The sequence below is a fragment of the Macaca nemestrina genome, chromosome 6 (assembly GCF_043159975.1).
Source record: "Macaca nemestrina isolate mMacNem1 chromosome 6, mMacNem.hap1, whole genome shotgun sequence".
NCBI classification, from domain to species: Eukaryota; Metazoa; Chordata; class Mammalia; order Primates; family Cercopithecidae; genus Macaca; species Macaca nemestrina.
Window position 1 is genome coordinate 107012817 of NC_092130.1, and position 22988 is coordinate 107035804.

The following is a 22988-nucleotide window of genomic DNA, read 5'->3' on the forward strand; positions in this document are numbered from 1 at the left end:
TTGTACTGTGTAATTTATTTTGAATAAGTCTTTAAACTCCATGCATCAAAATGCTATTTCTCCTTTGCCTATTCAAATTGTACCTATTCTTCAAGACACATTTCAAGCCCTATTTCTTCTATGAGCCTTTTCTGTCTACTCCATTACCCTAGATAGTCACCAGCTGCATCTCTGAAGTTCTTTTTGTACTTAGAGTTTGTGCACTCCCACCTACCATTTAATTAGATACTATGTGCTAATTGGTCTTATTTGAACTGATACTTTGCCTCAAACATCATAAGCTTTGTCATTTCAAGTCTATCTGGTAATAATTAGAAATGCTGTCTATCTGCCCTATAACAGAGTCTTGCTTTTGTCTCCCTTAAATATCATTCAGGTACTCATTTGTGTTCACAACAATGTTACTGTAAATGGCCATTCACTGGAGATGTAAGGTGCTATGCTTTCAAAGTTCTGTCTGGTACTAGCACATGCTGTGGCAATGCTGAAGGACTCCAAGAAATTATTGCATTTTTTAAACCAGGCCTAAGAATCATTTCTTCAACCCAGGTTGCCATACTAGTCATTTGCACTGGAGCCATTCCTGAATACAAAGATGTTCTGGATGGGGATGTTTTGTTCCTGGAGTGGGCCGTACAATGTATGCACATATGAGAAGATACTACAACAGCCATTTAATTCCAAAGGTCCTATACAAATCACACAAAGTTCCTGGGAAAACGGCTCAAACTAGAATTTAAAACCTACTTGGATTTAATTTTTTAAAGAGGCCACATAAATACTGGGATGATCCAGCAAATGTTCAAGGCTTTGTCATTCTTTAGCAGAGCTGATGGAACTAATCCTCCTTTGAAACAGGCGCACCAATTGCTCAGTAGAGAAACATAGGGTCCTTTGACACATCAAACAGCTTTCTGGGTGGCATTATGAAAATAGTGCGGATACCCATTTTTACTTTGGTGGAATTAGGATGCAACTAACAAAGACATTTAACCAGTTGACACAAGTCAGGCTAATCAAACTCTACCACTGATTCTACTATACCTTGTGTAGTAGAAATTTTCCAAAATTTCATGTGATAAATTCATTTGTGGGTATCTGTCAAACCCTGTCTGGCGTTGGCTTCCATGTGTCTCTTCTCTCTAGAGGGGTGGCCACTGAAAAGATCAGGACTACCCCCACTAGCCCTTCACTGAAAGCAGGGTCCAGCTCTCCCTAGTCTCTAACATAAGCCTCAACTTAAGTGCCACATGCCACATCCCTATGCCCATTCTTTTCCACTAAGTCCAAAGGCAGCCTCCGAACATCAGCACAGAGCTGTCAAATCCATTCACAGTGACCTGTGTACTCACACGAGATGAAGCCTTTCGGCCACCCCCGGACTGAAGTCCTAGGCCCTACCTGTTGACAGTCTTCTTTGACATAGTTTACCTAGAATTCTGGGCACCCCTGTTAAACATTCTGCTTGCTGTGATTTGGAACATCCCATGCTTGCCTTATCTACTATACCTGATGCCTCTCACCTCTGGTACCACAGGTACCATTTTGGGCCTGTCCACATAAACCTTTCCCAGTACCCACATCTTCAGTGTTTACCTACCCCATCCTCTATCCTACCCCCTTGCAGGTGGCTTTTGAGTCTAGGCCCTGGCCTCTCTTAGGCTGCCCCATCCAGATGCAAGTAACCAAGCCTGGCTGTGCAATACCCAATTAAGAAAAAGCACAACTTAACTCTCCATTGCATGATGATGAAACTGAGTCCCCATGCCTGTTCATACCGAGATAAATGTGGTAATCTGCATGTATTACCTATAATAAATATATTCATGGAGTTTCATTTAAGTTCCAGGAATAAATTAAGACTACAAGCAACACCTTTTACTGGTCCTGAAACTTCACGTATAGGACCCTAATCACTATTCTAAATCACCACTGTCGATTAGCTAACTTTTAACTGGTATATAGCAAAATGAGGTTGTTTAGACTTTCCACAGAAGAAGAAAAATACATCAGTTTAAATTAAATGCATTGCTAACATGGTCTACATTTCCTGCTTTGTTAAATGGCTAACTGAACAGCAGCCTGCTTTCAAAGAAGTGTCTGGCTTGCTCAAACTTGCTGCAGTGAACACTCTGGTTTCATACTGCTCGCATTATTGAAAATGTTTATTTTGACAGGCATTTCTCAGCATACCCACTTCCAAAACACACATTCTAAAATACTTTAAATTATATAGCAATTATAAATCCCCTACTTTATAAGTATTAGAAAGAAAAACAAAAATGTCAACAACTAAAATGAACTCCATAAATTTCTTCAACAACCTGAAGCATAAATGTTGAAGGGTACAGGGAACTCTCCAAACTCTCACCTAAAACCAAGTTTAATTTAAAATCCGCAAATGTTGAAACTCAGATAATAATTAACATATACACTATCACTCAGCTATTTTTTTTCTTTAAATCACAAGGTAACATATTACTACCAATCGTAATTCCATAAGAAGCTGTATTACTTCAAAGGAGGTTTACAGTCACCATTTTTTAAGGCTCTAAAAAAAGGAACAATGAGAGAATGTTAAATGTTCAAAAAGCATTACCTGGTGCAGGCTGTCGTTCATTCCATTCAGTTGAGATTAAAATTTCTATAACTTTTATGAGGTTTTCAGTATTATCAGAGCTGTAAGAAAGAGAGTTTATTAGAAACCTTTTCCCTAAAAGCAAACTCATTTTCATTATATACACTCAAGTGAACGTGTGTGATAGCATTTGGGCATGCATCTCTGGAGTAGTATATTTAGAATACATTGTCTTGACCAATCCACTTAGGACCACCCTCATCACTCCAAAATACATGTTTGTCTCTTTTCACTTACCTGGCTGCTGAGAATCTGAAAAGCATAGGGCTGAAAATTTCAGAGAGTACTCTTGCATTCAACAGATTTTTGCTGGACGTTTGAGAGAGCTTGAAGAAATGTTTTAACAAATACTGAAGCGTAAGCCAATACTGATGAGGTATGCTAGGCGACCTAATAAGCTTCTTCAGTAGCTGAATATATTCTTCGGAGCTTTGTACTTCTACAAGTTTAAAAAAAAAAAAAAGAAAAGGGAAATGAGTAAGAGACTATTTCCAGGTATCGGTGAATAAACACCTAGAAAAGCTCTGTTCTTTCTTCAAGCTATAGGAGTCATTTAAAAAGTTGTTGGGAGAAGCACACAGTACATTTGTACTTCTCATTAAAAAAATGCATTATGAGAAAGAAGAAATCTCAGGTCAAATGGAAAAGCAAGAAGCTCAGTGTGTAAAAAAAAAAAACCACAAGCTGTTTAGGGTGTGCTGGCAGCAACTTACCCAGCATTGAGCAGCTTCATGTGTGATTGGCTAACTCAGAGGAGCATCAGATAAGTATCACAGGTTTTAACTTTGAAGGTTAAGAACCACAGTTTCCTGTCCCCAGAGCACTTAACTGAACCTTAGCTCCTAAAACTGAGAGCCCTCTTCCCTCAACACATTCTGTTATGGCCACTCAGGGAAGGTGACAAGAACATCCCCCATCACTGGATCCTAGTCCCGGTTCCTTGAATCTGACACCAGTACTTGGAAGACCGTGTCCTTCATTGACATACAAACTTTGTTAAGACCAGTAGGTTAACAATGAGCCATTTCTGATTCTGACATGCAGACGGGCTTCCCAAGCAAATGAGAATCTAGGTCTTCTCTTGGATGCCTGGGTAGAGGAGGAAATTTGAGATGGTATTGTTGGAGGAGGAACAGGTGGCTACTACCACTATTTTCTAACCACTATCTCTATATATGCAACACATATACAAGCATATCTACATCTCCATGTAAGTCCAATGAGGTCCTCAGAAGAGAAAAAACAAACCTTGAGCTAAAGAAATCATTTCACTGTAAACGGCTGCTGGAATGACAGGATTTGGTAAGTCCAGGAGATAGCGTTTGAAAGCATCGGCCAAAATGTGCACATCGATCATTTCCAAGTCCACAGAGGCTGTATCTAGGAAACATTTTAAGAAATATTTCAGACATTTATTTTAAAGAATACATCAGTTGGGCTAATTTTCTGAACATCTGACTCATGTGACAAAAAAAAGGAAGCAATATGAGGATAAATATAAGACACAAAGTATTCATTAGCTGTACTTCTTGTAGGGGTTGATCCTGGCATTTGGGGTAGAACAGTTTTTCCTGTGGAGGTCTGTCCGACAAATTGCAAGCATTTGGGATGCCTGACCCCCTGCCCATGATGCTAGTAGCAGACCTCTGGACTTTGGGGCAACAAAAAATAATACTTTTGTTATGGGCCGAATTGGGCTGCATCTTCAGTGGTTACCTACCCCATCCTCTATCCCACCCCTCTAAGCCCAAACCCCTAATGCCTCTGAAAGTGACTGCATTTAAGTTAAAATGAGGCCATTAGAGTGGACTCCAATCCAATCTAATTGATATCCTTCTAGGAGGGGAAATGAGGACAGAGAGAGACACACTAGGGATGCACAGGCACAGAGGAAAAAACGCTGTGGACACCGTGAGCAGGCAACCACCTGCAAGTCAAGGACAGAAGCCTCAGGAGAAACCAAACATGCCTTCATCTCAGACTTCCAGCCTCCAGAACCACAAGAAGTAAGTTTCTGCTTTTTGAGACGGAGTCTCGTTCTGTCGCCCAGGCCGAAGTGCGTCTCTGGTGTGATCTCAGCTCACTGCAACCTCCACCTCCCAGGTTCAAGAGATTTCCCCTGCCTCAGCCTCCTAAGTAGCTGGGATTACAAGTGCATACCACCACGCCTGGCTAATTTTTGTATTTTTACTAGAGAGGGGTTTTACCATGTTGGTCAGGCTGGTCTCAAACTCCTGACCTTATGATCCACCCACCTCAGCCTCCCAAAGTGCAGGGATTACAGGCGTGAGCCACTGTGCCCGGCCAAGTTTCTGCGTTTTAAGCCAAGCAGTCAGTGGTAACTTGTTATAACTGCCTGAGCAAACGAATATAGAATCCAAACATTTTCTAACACCCTCTGAGGGTGGTTCTGCCCTGACTGAGAAGGGTTCTAACTAGGAATGGTTAGTCATATAGTAAATGTTTCCTAAAACCTCAACTGGAAAATTTGAAAAATGCATATTCCCAGATTTCCTAAGACTTGAGTTGATACATTTCAGAATTCATGTAAATGTCACCAACAGAGTGGCGGATTCAACAGTAAGATACTACAGACTTTTAGCAACCAAGCTCAACAATATCCATGAAAATAATTTCAACATTTTTAGAATATTTCTCCCTAATTCTGGCTGAGTATTACTAATCTAACCTGTGGACATCAGACTATTTCAGAAAATAAAATGAGCATACCTGTCCAGTAAATGCCTCAGCTGGGAAACAGGGCAAGCGATCCAATAACGGGGGTGATACTAATCAAAACCACTCACCAGGCACTCACTATGCATGGCACTCTGAGCACTTGGGTTGGAAAAAGACACAATGCCCAGCAGAAAAAAGGGATGCTAGAAACAAAGATCTGGGGGCAGGGCTGACCATGGGCCTCCAGAAAAGAAGAGGTCTTTGGCTGCTGCTGAAGGATGTACACTAGCAATGTGAAGGGTAATTTGAGGAAAGTGATCTGGGGACTTGTGTACTCAGTGGAGAAAAGATGGGCTGATGGGCAAGATACTACATTTGTAACAGCTTTACTAATGACAGTGTTAAGAATAAATTGGAAAGGAGTGCTGCTAGAAGTAAAACTACCAGTTTTAGTTCTCTGAATCAAGGTGATGGGGGTCTGAATTCTAATGCAGTTAGAAATGTGCAAGATATTATCAAGACCTCATATAACTCAGTGATTGACTGCATTGGGCTGTGGCCTAGGAGAGAATGAGGAAGTATGAAAGTTTACTGCAAAGTGTTTGAGTATAAGTGAGTGGGAGAAGGTAGTATCCTAGATACCCTTCAATGAAGTATGATAGTACAAATCATTCGAGGTTGAGCCTAAGACTACAAAAATTCCTTGGACATATCGTTATCATAAACCAAACCTGCCCCACTAAGTAGGCCGATGTTCCAAAAGTGAGTCACCCAACCACAGAGCTCTAAGAAAAGTCAGACTGGAATAGGATATGGACAGGTCAACTTGAGGAAAAGAATTACTAAATTTAAAAGGTGAGAGACAAAGTGTTAAATCACTTAAATGTCCTACAAGCAACTAACCAGAGACCTATCACATGTCTAACAAATGTGGGAGGGGCAATACCATTGCAGGTCTTTGCCTAAAGGATCTATGTTGAAGGTAATGCAATTGTGAGCATAATTAAATACCGTCAAATAAAATCGTGTGTGTGTGTCGCTATAGGAATTCTCTATGGTCACCACTCTTGGCTGTGCTTCTGGTCTCCCGTACACTTTGCCCCTGTGCGTTTCATCTAATGTCTCTTTGCCCGGAAAATTAGTATTACTGAATTTGCTTATCCTAAAATATGTGATAAAACATTTGGTGATGCAATATAAATGTTAAGATAATAAATATACACACATCCCTCCCTCAGGCAGGGTCTCCCTCTGTGCTTTTGCAGTGCTAATGAGCCATCCCTCTATCAAGACACTTCCCAAAGAGTATAATCATCATATGGGATTATGTTTCCCCCTACTAGACCAAGGTATGTCAAGGGCAAGGACTGTGGCTGTCACCTGCTCTTCTCGCATCCCTCAGTGTCTAGCACATACAATGTGTTAAATGTTTGTGGACTGAACTAGAAGGCTCTTAGAGTGAAGTTAATTTGTCAAAGCCCTTCTCTAACACGAGGTATATCAAAAGAACTTCTATAGTGTATGAATAAAATTATCTTATGCAGGTCTTTGGGTAATGTTACCTTATGTCAAATTCTACTAGAGTTAGTGACAAAGTCTGTTTTATTTCTCTGACTTCTGCTCTCTAAGAACCCTTTTCTGCACTGAAACTGGCCTAACGTGCTCTCCCACTAGCTATTCACACCTGTCATGTGATGACTTTTGAAGAGCTACATAATCTTTAGGTCTTGATTGGAGGAGTTTGCATTCTCTCCTACGTCACTTTTCACTGAGTCTACTCACGACAGGTACCCCGTAAACTCTCCAATCCTTCACTCCTCCCTCCCTCCCCCTGGAATGGAGTCCCCTCTTCTTCAGGTCTCTCCCTAGATGTCTGGAGACATTTCTGATTGTCACAACTGGGGGAGAATGCTGCTGGCACCTCGTGGGTAGAGGTTAGGGATGTGGCTAAGCATCCCACAATGCACGGGACAGGCTGCCACTCTTCCAGCAAAGAATTATCCAGCGTAAAATGTCAATAGTACCAAGGCTAAGAAAGCCCGAGTCAAGTTAAAAGAAACCAAAAACTGTCAGGTGAAGATCTGAAATCATTAAAACTTGCATGAGACAAAGAAACAATTTATTTTAGGGCAAAATTTTAAAAGAGAAAAAAATCAAGGACTTTTGGAGTCAGAAAAATTAGCCACTCAGCCACTGAAAAATGTGAAAGAAATTATTTACCTGAGGGTCAGCTTTCTTTTCTGGTGAGTTAAAGTTACTAGGATGTACATCACAAGGTTAGTGTGTGGATGAAATAGCTTAGCAGGTGCTAATAAAAGTGGGCTATTGTCTGCCATGTCTGTCCTTTTCAAACACTGGTAATTCATAAGGTTAGTTAAAAGCCATAATTTTTTTTTTAGGTGTAAGTGACTATTTTGGAGCCTCCTCCAGGATATTATACAATATTTTTATGTATTGAAAAATCTTTGAGTTGGAAACAGACCTGGCAGATCCACTCCCAAGTTTGGACAATATTTATTTATATTTGGTGGGGGGGCACAAAATTCACTTTTTTAGCACAGACTCCAAATGAAACCACTTTTCTATGTGTTTTGATCTCACTGGGGAAGGAAAGCTGTCGGTCAAAATGTACCATTGACGTGAGTCTTGGTTGTTGACTCTATCTTGCGAGTGGTGTGAAGAGTTTTTTTTTTTTTTTTTTTTTTTTTTAACAACTAAACTGCATCATTCTGTGTTGATCACATTACAAACCTAACCACTATTTCTCAAATAACTTCCACTTCATCAGGCTCTGATGTCTAAACTTTTCCTGTGACTAAACATGTTCATAATTTGACCAATTTTCTGACCCAAACATGTGTCTTTATTTCAATTGGCTAAGGACAAAATTCAGCGTTTCCTTAATACTCTGATAAAGCTGTCAGAATACCAAAAAACAAGCCTTTTCACCTTGAGTGTTCTGCATGTTAACTTCTAATGATCTGCTCTGTGGGACGTGCAGGAGGCAGAGCAGCAAAGAGGATATGCCCTATTCGCATGCAACTGATTTCCATGTACAAAGAAAAAATGAAGTTAAATATTTTTTTAAAACATTTTTTTAAAACATTTGGTCAGAACATTTCAAGTGTAAGAATTTACTGATACTGATAAAGGTCTAGTCTCCTCCTTTTCTCCAAAAAGACCTCTTTTCTAGAAAGTCTCAGAAGCTGCCTCATTTTGAAACTGCCTCACGCTTCAAATTCTCATTTACTATCATGTGGGCATTCTTTGTACAATTATACCTCTGAAGGAGTGCAAAACTGGGTTTCACTCTTTTTGGTTTAAACACCTAAGTTCAGTTAAAATGATGTGAGGCAGTATATAATTCTTTTATAGTGTTATGAGGGAATGAAGGATCTTGAGAGATTTTAGAAGTCAATATAAGGGCCGGGTGCGGTGGCTCAAGCCTGTAATCCCAGCACTTTGGGAGGCCGAGACGGGCGGATCACGAGGTCAGGAGATCGAGACCATCCTGGGTAACACAGTGAAACCCCGTCTCTACTAAAAATACAAAAACTTAGCCGGGCGAGGTGGCAGGCGCCTGTAGTCCCAGCTACTCGGGAGGCTGAGGCAGGAGAATGGCGTGAACCCGGGAGGCGGAGCTTGCAGTGAGCTGAGATCCGGCCACTGCACTCCAGCCTGGGTGACAGAGCGAGACTCCGACTCAAAAAAAAAAAAAAAAAAAAAAGAAGTCAATATAAGAAGATGACTTGCTGGAATGCTGGCAAGTAAATTGATGTGTAGTTTTTTCTCTATGCCAAAGGAGGAAGTGGGTGTGTGGGGTACTAAAGTCCTCTTGGCTAAATTAATTAGTGTCATTTAACCAAACTGTCCTCAATTCTTCCCAATTCCACATCCAGTGACATGTTGGTTAGCTTGAAATAAGCCTCGGTGGGAATATTCATGCCACAAAAATGGGCAGACGCTACCAACCAGGGCCTTTTTCTTCCTAGAGAGTTGGTTTATCAGCACACCACTGAACATAACAATCTCATGATGTTACTTAATGTACTCAACACAAGAAAAAGCAAGAAAGAAGGCAAGCCAGAAAGAAAGGGAAAGGGAAAAGGAAAATGGAAGGGAAAGGTAATAAAAGAAAAAGGGTGTCAGAAGAGACATTTCTTAAGTGACATAGGCTTAAAAATATTTTTTAACTGCTTCAGATGAAATAGATGTAGCCAAATTCAGGATCAAGGAAAGATGGTAGATATACAGAGCGAGAGAAACATCAAGAGGTGGTTTCTCTCCTCCGCAGGACCCACGGCCTGCTGGCTATGATGATGGCCAACATGCCTGAAGGGAGGCATGCACACACTTGCAGCCCAACTCAGGAGAAAAATGTCAAAGGTCTGCACTGTTACCGTAACAGGGCAGGGGGAGCTGTGCATGATTTGAGTTCCCTTTACATTTAGAACATTGCATAGATTAAATTCCATTTTTTGTGTGTGCTTTACCTGAAACAGAAAGCCAAGACCTGTCTTTCCCATTTGTATTTCTAGCTCTGTGACACTTACCACAATCAAGAAGCTGTCGTAATTCCGCCAGGTTGCCAGAGCTCTGTGTTCTGTATAGAGTTGAACATTCCAGACCTAGGACACAAAACAGACCACAGACTATGTATGCAAAACACAGCTCTCTGGAGAACCTGTGAGCCCGCTGCCAGAGACATTCCAGTTTCCATCCAGTATCTGTTCTAGATGCGTACCAAATATTCTTGGAAGTCAACTCCTACTATTAATCTTATCTGGCATGTCGATAATTTTGGCAAAACCATCTGGCCTCTAAGAAGATAGTTAATCATATTTATTAAATTATGAAGAATTTAATAGTTTCCATATGGAAACTACATGTTAATCTAGAGTTAGAAATTATAGACCAAGACATTTTCCCCAGTACTTAGCCCTAAACAGTTTGAGTGTCCAGCAGAGTATCTGGACATAGCTGGTAGCAGGAAATTTACTTAATGAATGCACAAGAGACAAATAATAACAGCCATGAAATAAGGGTGAACTGATGCCCTCTGGCAGTCTGGTTACCTTTCTTTTCAATGGCTTCCACGAGCTTGATAAGAAGAGGTGGGGCAACGTCAGGAGGGGCAAACTGCTCTGCAAGATCCGGGAGAGTCAAAGCTGCAAACAACAAAATCCCACCATTGTATTTAATTTGGATAGTTGAATGCATTAGACCACAATGAAGGACCTACAAAATAATTTAATTACATCTGATCTTAACAAACCCAGGCCCGAGCAAGAAGAACCCCTGCTCTGGGCTTTTGCACTGTCCAGGCCAAAGTGATATGCCCACTGCTTCTCACCTAGAGTCTGCTCAGAGTAATGCCCCAGAATTTCCTGCTGAATGGCCTCTTATGGCCTTTCCCCCAGGTCCACCCTCCCCAGGGCAAACCCCCCTGTCTAGGTACACCCCTGGGCCCCAAAGTTGAGGGGAGTGGCAGGATGGATGGGAGTTTGGATGTGCAGGGAGAAGCCAGGGATGAACCAGGATCCAGCTCTCCGCATTACCACACTCTAGGGCAGAACTCTCAGGAGCCCAAGAACCTGAATTCAAATCTCTCCTCCTGGTTATTAGGAAGAAATAACTGCCCAGAAAGGACGGGACAGATTTTATTGAACAGATAATAAAATTTTATTGGACAGATTTTATTGATTTAGGCACAGGTTACTTGGGCCCCTTTTTTGCATTCTTGCCCCCAAGCCTCACAAATGCCAAGTATGGGCTGAGTCTCAGATCCAGAAGCCAATATGAATGAATACTGCCCACTTGATATCAAATTAAATTTCTGTGTAACTTTGTCAAAGCCTTTGTTTATATATTTTTTGGTCAGTTAGTAGTTTTTAAAATGTGGTGTTTTCATAAACTTTTTCCGTGCGTTTTAACCATTTGTAATGATACCAAAAAATCTAACTGGATGACACTCATAAATAACATTCTTCAACATTACATTGATAACCTTATTCTCAGTCCAAAAAAATAAAACCATTGTAAGCAAAAAAATTCTCAAATTATGCCAGAAGAGGGAGCTAAATATATTCATCTTAAATTTGTGAAACTGCAAAATAAAGGTAAATTAAAGTCATTATGAAAATATATGTACAACCTGTTTATTAGCCTCATCACTTGCAGTCTTTTCTAGGAACAATTTATATAATCTGAGAAAGACTAAATATTTGCAGTTTTGTTTCTGTGAGATTTTACCAGTATAGCTCTTTATTATAAACCATATACTATGGTAAACAAATTTCTTTTCTTTTTTTTTTTTTTTTTTGAGACAGGGTCTCGCTCTGTCACCCAGGCTAGAGTGTAGTGGCATGATCATGGCTCGCTGCAGCCTCAACTTCCTGGGCTCATGTGATCCTCCCACCCCAGCCTCCAGAGTAGCTGCGACTACAGTGTACAGCACCACTCGCAGCTAATTCTTTGTATATTTTTAGTAGAGATGGTGTTTTGTCATATTACCCAGGCTGGTCTCGAACTCCTGGACTCAAGCAATCTGCCCACCTCAATCTCTCAAAAAGTTGGGATTACAGGTGTGGGCCACTGCACCTGACCAACAAATTTTTCATTAAGCCTGTATTTCAAGTACTAAAAGTCAACATAGAACACATTCATGCTACCAAAGTAGTGTTACTAAATTTTGATCTCAGAGAATGAAGTATGATTAAGTCGTTTTGCAAAAACACTCAGACTGCAGTACGCAATGTGCAGTACATAGACTGTCACATGATCTTTCCACCTAATTCTATTTAGCATTGCAACTACCCAGGATAAAAAGAAAAGAGCTACATTATGAAGGAAAATCCTATAGCAGCACTGTCTATTAGAGCTTTCTGTGATGATGGAAATGTTCTACAGCTGTGCCCTCCAAAAAAGCAATGCCTAGCCATGGTGGCTATTGAGTAAAATGCAGCCATTCCAACTGAAGAACTGAATTTTTTATTTTAACTGATGTAAATGGAAACAACCATATGTAGCTAGTGCCCACGGTATTAGAGAGTATAGTCTTATCTGCCTGCACAAGGGCAAATTTTGTCAATGGCAGATGAAAGATTCCCGAGTCAGCTTTGTGTTAGAGACCCCACTCTAAAGCGATCCCTGAAGACAAGGCATCTTAACATACAGCTAATCAATATTTGAACTCAAAGCCCTGCAATGTTTACCATTCGATTTCTTGAGTGACTCTGTCCTACTGCAACATCACTGTAACACATCTTAGGTTTCATAAAAGCACGAACGACCAGCCATTAACTTTCCAGTCACTCTGCAGAAGGCTGGGTGGGAACTTCACCATTCTCCAGCGTCTCCCACACCTGCCAGAGCTAAGCACCACCTGGAGAACGTGCTAGAAATACTGATTCCCAGGTACCATCCTAAATCTTCAGGATCAGAACATCCAGGAATGGGCTAGTAATCTGTTTGGGGTTAGAAATAAGCATTAGGACATACTCTTTTGATAAGAAAATTCATGTGGGTGATCCTATGAAAAAGTTCAGCAATGACACCTCTCAAATCTCTGTATGTTAAAACGTAAATATATCTGAAAAGCACTTAAAATACAAATGTCTTAAAGATTTCATAGTCTAATTAAAATCATTATAAAATTTTAAAAGAAGTATTATAAAATGAAAGGGCACACCATTTCATTTCCTCTGATAAATTATAAACCACTTCCCTTTGCCTTAATATCAACTCACAAAAGTATCCTCTCTCACAAACACCTTCTACACTGAACACAATGAAATATCATCCTATCAGCACATATAATAGAAAGGAAATATACAGGTAGAGAAATGATGTAGAAAAGTGTTATTAAGATCCATCATTGTGTCATTCCTTAGGCCTCTCAAACTAACAAGACTTAGCACACCCCAGATCTCAAAAAGCTAAAGATCAAATAGTAAATACATATCCATGCAACTCTCATGCAGCCAACATGCCAATTCCTCTTCCCCTTTTCTCATAAATTACACAGGCTTTTTTTTTAATTAAAAAAAACTTTAATGTTGGCTCTGAAAATAGAATTACTTAATAAAGGTTTGTCTCAATCCAGTCTTATCAACACAATCATTTCTGCAGGCAAATATGAAAGTTAAATTAAATGATAATTAAAGATTTCATCTAATTGTGATTGAAATATGCACCCAAAAGTTGTTATATTGCTGGGCTGGCAAATGCTCATACAGAAGGGTTTCCAGCTCTCTCTGTCTTCATTAAGCTTGAAAAAAATTTTTTAAAAAGCAAAACCTCCTTGCTTTCCTTTGTCTTTTCAATGTTCTTTTGGCAAAAAGTGTTAATTTACCTGCAGTATCCTGCGCTACAAAACATCGTATGTTTTATGCATTACTCATTCAGGTGTTGGATGAAGTTTCTGAAAAGCACCGTGCTACACCAAGTCAGGTGTCTGTGAGAAACACTGGAACTTTTCTCAAAATGCACACCAGACTGCTTTAAAAAGAAAAAAAAAAATACACATAGGTACTAGGAAGTATAAGTACTCTTTTTGTAACGTATTGAGTGACTCCCCACTGAATTTTTAATATTGAAAAAAGCTTTATCGCTCAAATGTATGAATCATCATAGCTGGTCAGGATTTTGCAACTGGAGTTTGAAAATAGTAAATTTTACAAGGATGTTTTTTTAAAATAGCAATTCAAAGATTTTCTATTCCTTAGGACAAAATGTCTGTGAGTCAATCCATTTCCTCTTTAAAATATTTAGACTTGGGGAATGTGAAAGTTCTATCCAAAAAGCTTTAAAGTTTATATCATCTACTTCCAACAATAGGATCAATTACCATTGAAAGTCTAAAAAGCATTTTAAAACAAAATATTAATTTTTATGACAATCCTAAAATCAACTATGCCTTTAATTTTACTAAATACACAAGGTCAAGAATCACTTTTCCATTAGATTCAATTTTAAGAAATTCCAACAGGAAATGACAATTGCTAGGAATCACCAAATTTGGCAAGTTGTTCTTTGAAAAGTCCACGATAAAGCACCACGTTACAAAGTTTGATGAACCAAAAAATAATAGGACTAAGAACAAAAAGATGCAAATATTATCAATTATATGGGAGGGGTTGTATGGAACAAACACAGATTAACAGAGCACCATCCTCCAACAGTTTACATATAAATTCTCACTACAGTTCAGTTTTTGATTTTTATACCTGAATAAGTAATGGGTTTTGGTTGTGAAGCTTGCTGTAGCACAGTGTAAACGTCTGGAGAACCAACTCCGCTCTTCAGAATCAGGGCAAATTTGTTGATTCCTTTACTACAACCCAATCCCAGTTTTTCACTAGCTGAATCATTTTTCATTGAGAAATCAGTATTGCTTAGAAAGAAAAGGATAAATATCAGCAGAAATGTTTAAAAGTAGTGAATCCAAGACATGCATTATTTCAAAAGAAAGGAGGATTCAGCCTTCAATGTTGACCAGAACACCAATGAACTAGGTGTTCCAGGTTGCAGGAAGAATATTTGATGACACATCCGATGCTGCATTTTCCACTAGTTCTGGTTTTCCCCCTTTGCCCTGGTGACAGCCAATCACATGGAATAGAAAAAGAGCCTTCTCTCCAAACTTCAGCCCTTCCCAAACCACTGACATGGACAGGCCTCGACAGTCCTTGGGCACCAGCGGTGTGTGGGAGACAGTGGCATTCTTTGCATTAAGTGGTGCCAACACCGTTATGAAGTGCAAAATGAAACCAGCACACAGCTGCACCTTCGGGAGGCATTCTCCATAAAAAAAGATATTTTCAAGTTAGTGCCTGGCAGGGCCGAGTGGAAAGTTTAAGCTGAAACACTGGGACTCCAGAGGCTGCCCAAGCCAAATATTTCATTACTGATGGAAGCAGGTTGGAAGTGTGTGAAAAACTGCCACTTACCTCTAAAAATGTAATACAAAGAAAAGAAAGTGTATATGCAAAGTGTGGATCAATATTATATCAAGATGTTTGTCTGTCTGCTAACTGCTACTGAGTCAAAGCTATTTCTGTCTGAATCTCTCTCAGGACTTCAAGTGAAAAATGTATATTCTGGTGGGCAAATCTAATCCCAATTCTTTTCTTAAATAAACCTTTTAAGCATATTCATACTTTATGCTTGTAATGATTAACATCCTGAACTTTAAACTTATTAAGCTTTATGGGTGACACTACAGCAAATGATGGCCTGTGCTCTTTAAGCAAAAACAAAGCAAAAAATCCAGCGACGAGTTCCTTAATTTTGGGACACATCTGTTTAATCAGTAGTAAAAAAGTGATTAGAAGCAGAGCTTTAAAGCCAAAGAGGCTTAGGTTTTAATCCTTGCTTCGCCACGTACTGAATTCAGCAATCTTGGGTGAGTTAATTAACTTGAATCCCATTTATTCATCTGTAAAATGGGAATACTTATGTGCAATAATAAGGATTAAATGAATAATATATATATAAAAACATGACAAGCCTCATGCCCAGTATGTAGAAAGCACAAACTAATAGGTAGTTATTATTGTTAGAATTAGTCATGTAATCTTTATTATTGTTTAGATTATGGAAATCCACTGATTGCGACTGCAGGTTTTAAGACCAGAAATTATCATACTTAGACTCTTCTCAATACTGTTCTAAGGAAGTAAGCTGGAAGCATATTTGGTAAACACTTGCATTTTGCCTTTGTATATATACATAATACTCAAAATCCTCAGAAGTCAAAACCAAAATATTTTCAATTTATCACACTTTTCCCCAAAAGGACCACAATACTAATATATTTGAGTCACTAGACTTCTTCACATTCAGAATACTGAACACTGAACACTGAATGTGAAGAAAAAATGAAGTTGGAACGACTGTGTACTAAATTAATATTGAGCATGGTGGAAACAAGAACTTTTTTTTCTTTTTTGGAGGAAGGAGGAGAAAAAAAGTATGGGCAACTGAAAATGAGAGTACAAAGAGTAGATGTGGAAATAAATCTTCAGCCATAACTATATTATTTTCAGAGATAACTAGCAGGAGGGAATTAAAAGAGTTGCCAACAGATTTAAACTAGAAGTTTGCAAATCTCCTCAGATACCCTAATTAGTCTTTAATATCGTTAAGTTTATCTTCTCCCATTTATCTCTCTTGCCGCACAGCTAAAAACAAATGAAAGGGATTTGAGATCCTCTGTCCATTCGTTTTATTTCTAGACAACAGACTGGTATAGAAAACAAACAGCAGGCAAAGATCTTATTAAACATAAGCAGACCTAACAGCTTTGTTTCTGACGGCCTTAGCTAAAGCCTCAGAGTTAAGAGGTAACTGAAATGCAAGATTACATTTAATCTTTGACAGGCTAGCCTAATTAATTGTGATCCTTATCACCTAAATTGGAGTTTGATTCTAAGATTACAATTTACAGTGTGTAGCAAATTAAAATGCTAGGCAGGATATAAATGGGGAAGAAGGGGCTTCCTCCTCTCCTCACCAGAAAAATAATTTATACTTGAGTCCACAGGATTTTTGAAGCCAATGATTTATAAGGAAAGTTGGTCTTTCGGTGTGCTAAGAAACATTTCATACGATGTGTGACCCAGAAGCCCCCAAAAAGAAAAAAGACAAGTCATAGGCCATACCATGCAATGGGCGGTAGGCTGTTTGCTGAATGAATGATTAGTACTGAACATCAACTAGGAGCCACATTCCCACAGTAAGTATTTTACAAAAATATTTTCATTTATTTTTCATAGCAGTTCAAAGGTATATAGTCTCTATTATCCCCAATTTAAAGGCAAGGAAACTATTTGGCCAATGTCGCAAAGTTCTTAAGTAGTGCCTATGTATTTAGTTTGGGCTTGTCTTCCCTGCGCCAGAGTATACAAGTGCCAGTCAAGGAAAGAAGCTTATAGTAAGTTTCCCAACACTTCCCGCAAGCCTCCCTTCTTTAAAAGGTATCTGCAATAAGGGTATTACGAAACACACAGATATCTGATGGTCAACCCCACAAGGGAATAACCTTAATACTTTCTGATTATGTTCAAGTTAAATGATCTTGATAATAGCAGTTTTTGTACTTCCTCCCCAAATAACAAGTTAATATATTCTCTCTCGTTATGAACTACTTTGAAATGCAGATAATTAACACTGTAAATGGAAAAGCAATAGGAGCCCCTATTAATAACCAGAGAAAGGCAGGGGCATTCCAGACGAACCACACTATCTCTGGCTGAGGGCAAACTTGTGGAGACACTTCTCTCCTACTTACATGTGATGATAAATTTCAGAGTCAAACTTATACAATGTCATGTTAGAAATGCTTAAAAATAATAAAGCAGTCTTAAAATGTAACTTGAGAAGCTGCGATGTCACAAGCAACTGAAAGATCCCCTGATTAGTATTAGGACAGGGCAGGGGATGGAGAGGAACTGGACAGAAAGATGCTACTGGCAGACTAGAGACCAGAAAGAAGCTTTGGATACAGGCTGGGACCTCACTGACAGTGCAGAAGCAGGCCACTGGCTGACCAAGGAGAAAGTGAATGGGGAGAGAGAGAGGAACTGCCAAAAAGGCAAGTTTGTCCAGCCAGACCGAACAAGCACTCTTAAGAAAGCCTGGATGGAAACGAGGAGAAAAAAGCAAGCACCAGATTCCTTTCAAATAACTACAGAGAGTAGGGGTTTTTTTCTCTGACATTTTTAAATATCCTGAAAAGTTGAAAGAATTGGTTAGTGAACGCCCACATTATCTTTCACCTAGATTCTACGATTAACATTTTATCATATTGGCTTTATTTACATGTTTATCTGCCAGCAGATCTTTTTTTTTTTAAAGATGCATTTTGGGCCGGGCGCGGTGGCTCAAGCCTGTAATCCCAGCACTTTGGGAGGCCGAGACGGGTGGATCACAAGGTCAGGAGATCGAGACCATCCTGGCTAACACGGTGAAACCCCGTCTCTACTAAAAAATACAAAAAATTAGCCGGGCGGGGTGGCGGGCGCCTGTAGTCCCAGCTACTCGGGAGGCTGAGGCAGGAGAATGGTGTAAACCCGGGAGGCGGAGCTTGCAGTGAGCTGAGATCGGGCCACTGCACTCCAGCCTGGGCGACAGATCGAGACTCTGTCTCAGAAAAAAAAAAAAAAAAAAAGATGCATTTTAAAGTCAGATGTGAAGTCAGCCGCTACAGACTGAATTGTGTCCCTTTCCCCCAGATTCATGTTAATGCCCTGACCCTCAATGTGATAGTATTTGGAGACAGGGACTTTGGGAGGCAGCTGAGTTTAGAGGAAGTCCTGAGGACAAGTGCTCTCACGATGGGATTAGTGCCTTTATAAGCAGCAGCACCAGAGACCTTTCTTCCCACCCTTCCCATGTGAGATCACAGTGAAAAGGCAGCAGCCTGGAGGCTAGGGAGAGGGCCCTCACCAGAGCCCAACCACACTGGCACCCTGTGAGAAATAGATTTCTAAATGTCTATGGTGGTACAGACATAAACACCAGTCTGTGGTGTTTTGTTATGGTAACCCTGACCTAACACATCAGTACACTACACCCAAAGAAAGGAATGGAACCCTGTTTAGAAAATGTCAATGTCAAACACAAATTCTGTAAGTGTTTAGTAAATACCCTCTATGTGTCAGAATATTACCAAGAGCAGTGGTTTGAGGCAGTGGTTTCCCAACTTTAATGTACATATTAACAGCCTGATTCAGGTCGGGGTGGGGTCTGGGATTCTGCATTTCCAGCAGGCTCCCAGGTGATGCCCACACTGTCAGTCCTCGCACCACAACCACACTCTGAGTAGCAAGGATTGAGGCTGACCCCACCTGCCACAAAGAGGAAATCCAGACCACTGTGGGAGACAGAATCCCAATGATTGACCTTCTTACTGATAACTTGTTGCCTACATGCCTGAATTTTACAGGCTGATCTTACACCAGACCCCCGTTGATGCTTATGGACTGGAGGGTCTAGCTATCATATCAAATTCGGTCTGATATCACAATGAATTAGGTATCAAAAGAGAGACTAGCAGCCGGGAGCTCTGCTGCCCTGTGCATTGTGTACTGATGAGAGGGGAGGGATTATGTAAGCCACAACTTGCCCAAGGTCCCACAGGAAGTTCCAGCCGAGGACCGAGGCCTCCTGATGCCCATGCCAGAGCCTTTCCCACCTCACCACATTCAAGAGGACTTTGTTCTTTGTATTTCCTGTGGGGTGGGAGGAGTTAGGGAGAGACAGAAAATGTTAGGCTGATGACAAATTACTACTACTGATGATAATTCCCATGTAGTGAACACTTAGTGTAAGAAACTCTGCTCAGCGTTTTATCTCATTGAATCTGTACAACGCTCAAAGGAATTATCATTGTCCCCATTTTACAGGTGAGAAAACTGAGATTAAGAAAAGTTAAACAAGTTGCCTGAAGTCATACCAGTAGTAAGAAATAAAGCTAGGATTTTAAAGAACAGATGGGACTTCAAAGCCAATTGTAACCTCTCTGTGAATCTAGGTTGCCTTTTTAGGCAGACACGCTGCGTGATGCCATATGTGAGGTTAAAAAATCTTTACATGACACTGATGGACAAGCACTTGGCGACAGTTGCAACCCTTAGTGACAAGAGGTGCGTTTTTCAACTTGAGCTTGGACTGGAAGGCCAGCTTCTCACCATCACCTCTCTTTATCAGTATTGAAGCCTTGCCAGCCCACTCAGCCAGGCTAAATATTTTCAAGACAGCATTTATTAAATATTTTCTCATAAAGCTAAACAAAGCACATTCTTCCCCAAGGATGTAATGGGTTTTATACAGCTAAATATAGCTGGCTAACTTATCACTTTTAGCAAGGTACAAAAGACTCTTCTAGTTAATCATCAGGTGGACAGAGGGCCCCGCAAATAACTTTTTTAAAATACATATTTTGTAATATATATTTGCAAGCACCCCAAAATGAAATCTTAGTAAAATACGCTTAACAAATATATGAAGGGAGTTGAAGCACCCATGATCAAAAAGGGAAAGAAAGGGAAAGCAATGACCTGCATGTGGAATTGCAAAGAAAAATAAAGGCAAGAAAGGCAAGAGGCCTGGAAACATTGTACAGAAAATTCCCTATCAGCTGGTGCAGAAGAAATGCATAAGATAATATTTATTCAGACTTCATTTTAGAAGTTTGAAAAGATCACTGATATAAGACTATATATATTAAAAAGTAACAATTTTGAGATAAAAGTAAACACAATCCTTAATTGTGTAAGGAATCAGAGTTTAATAAAATGAAGCAATATACTTTCACTACCTCAGACAAAAACAGACCGTGATCAGCAGTGAAATGAACAAGAGGCTATTCACCTGCTAAAGAAATTATTGGGCTTCTTCTGGTTACGGTTTTAGAATTATAACTTGAAATGGGTCAATTTGGGCAGATGTTGGACCCTATCACTACATTCTCAAAAAAGCTCAGGGTAATAAATAGTACTACAGTTACTAGTGCCAAACCAATGCACTTAAGAAAAAACATACCAAACTGATATACAGAAGACCCTGTAGATATAGTAGAACCAAAATATAGAATATATATATATATATATCGATTATAGAAAGAAGCCTGGTCATGTTCTCAGAAAGATTCTCAGAAATAAGCCAACAGATACAGAGAGGTGATATTTGAGTAGTGAGTGAATTCTAATAATTGCTCAAGAGTCAGCAGGGAGAAAGTTATGTCAATATAGACTAGAGCTAACTGGTGAAAGGGGTCAACTAAAAGCTTCACTCAGAGAGGGAACTATTCAATCGGTCATTTTAATTAACACTTTAGATTCCTGATGGAAATACAATGTTAACAATCTGTAGATTGAACACAGCAAAATGTCGGCCTCCTATAATGAAAATCCGTACAACGTTGTTAATGAAAAAGTAGCAGTGACTCAGGCTGGTGGACGGCCCAGAGGTGAAAGCAATCATTTATCACTGCGGGGTATTCCTTTCTGCATTATCATCTCAGAGTCGCCTCTTCCTTAACAACCATAACAACCTATGCTCCACTTCTCTGTTGCGCCATTTCTGTCTTCAGCTGAAAGGGAAGTGATAGGGCCTGAACCACAGGAGGGAGTTTGTACATTTTGTTCTATTAGATTAGGCCTCAGTAACTTTATGAATTATAAGCTGTCAACTACTTTTTCATCTGCTATAGAATATGCTTCTTAGAAATTGTGGCTATAAATAAAACAACAGATGTTCTTTGTTGGCTCTAATAGGAGCTTGAGTAATTTTTTTAAAAGGGCTAGAAGTTAAGCAAATTATCTAAAAGGCTGTTTCAGGTTTCCCCTTGTTGGTCATCTTTTATGTTAGCCTTCTGAAGACATTCATTTTAGCCCATAAATTACTTTTTGGGGCCATTTAATGTAACCTACTGGAAAAACTAGAAAGGGGTTTTCAATACAATTGCTTTCTTTCTGTGACTTTTTAAAGAGTATTGATTAAATCCCCTACCTATTTATGATTGTCACTATATCATATAAAAAGCAATTGAAAAGGCACTGTGCTAGTAGAAAAAAATCAGACAATGGATGAGGCCATATGTTCCAGATTTTTCTGCCAACAACATGTTGGTAACTTTGGGCAAAACATTTAATATCTCCGGGACTCACTGTCATAACAGTGAAGTGGTAGAGGTTTAACTAGATGTTCTAAAATCATTTATAGTTCTTAAATTCTGTGTTTTAGAGAAAATGTCAAGGAGATCACATGTCCCAACATAAAATTACTAAATTTACATTTAATCGCAAATTACTTAAAAAATAATTCTATATTACCTTTAGCCACTATGTGTTGAAAATCTGGAAGAGATCACAGGCATCTGGAGAATGACTGGAGTTGGCACCAAGCGAAAATTACTTCAAATATGGAGGGAAGGAAGTTAAATAAATGGGAGAATGGCAACATTTAATTATACTTCACTGGGCTACACTAACTTATAATTTCTAACCCAGAGGATAGGTGGTTTAAAATAGTGTTTTGGTATAAATTTTCACTTTGCCAGAATGAACAGTAAAATTCAAAATGATGAAAACGTTTCTGTGACTTCTGTATGTGGATCTAACAAAAGACAACCAATTCCATGTTCTTAAATGTATTCCAAAGTTACAGCAGCTATAAATCAGAGAATGTAACTTGGCTTCTATAAATCATGGGGTTGCGGGGAGGAGGAGATCATGAAACTGAGAGCAACATGAAGAGAGAGAGGTGAACTGTCACTGCCCTAGTCATTTAGGTTATTTCCTTGAGTCATGATAACTGCCTTGTGAAATACATCAACCTCATTTTGTATGTGGGAAAGAGACTCAGAGGTTTGGTGACTACACCAAGATCACTTAACTAGTGTTTGGCAGAGCAGATATTACAACCCCTGTCTGGCTGTATCCAAGGGCCCTTCTCTTTCCACTTCATCTTTGATTATTTTTTTTCTCCTCTTCTCCCTCTTTGAGTTTCAGCATTAAATTGCTAATAAATGCAATTCAGTTGGACAGTTTGAGATTTTTAACCAATGCATGCACAGCACTGCTGAGCTCTAAGAGATGATGGGAGGGGAGAGTCCATGCAAAATTAGCTCATGATCTACACAGTGAGTACAAATGTCAGGGATAAA

At 39.5% G+C, this 22988-nt stretch overlaps 1 protein-coding gene across 2 annotated transcripts in view; it reads right to left on the reverse strand.

Annotated features, from left to right (window-relative positions):
• LOC105475205 (phosphoinositide-3-kinase regulatory subunit 1) overlaps positions 1 to 22988 on the reverse strand; it is an 86307-nt gene that overhangs the window by 17854 nt on the left and 45465 nt on the right. For both annotated transcript variants that reach the window (XM_011730287.3, XM_011730289.3), the window contains 5 exons: positions 10393 to 10485; positions 9871 to 9945; positions 3887 to 4018; positions 2876 to 3077; positions 2600 to 2679 (listed from right to left, as the gene is read on the reverse strand). In XM_011730287.3, the coding sequence (XP_011728589.2) occupies positions 2600 to 2679; positions 2876 to 3077; positions 3887 to 4018; positions 9871 to 9945; positions 10393 to 10485 (582 nt within the window). The remainder of the gene's footprint in view (positions 1 to 2599; positions 2680 to 2875; positions 3078 to 3886; positions 4019 to 9870; positions 9946 to 10392; positions 10486 to 22988) is intronic.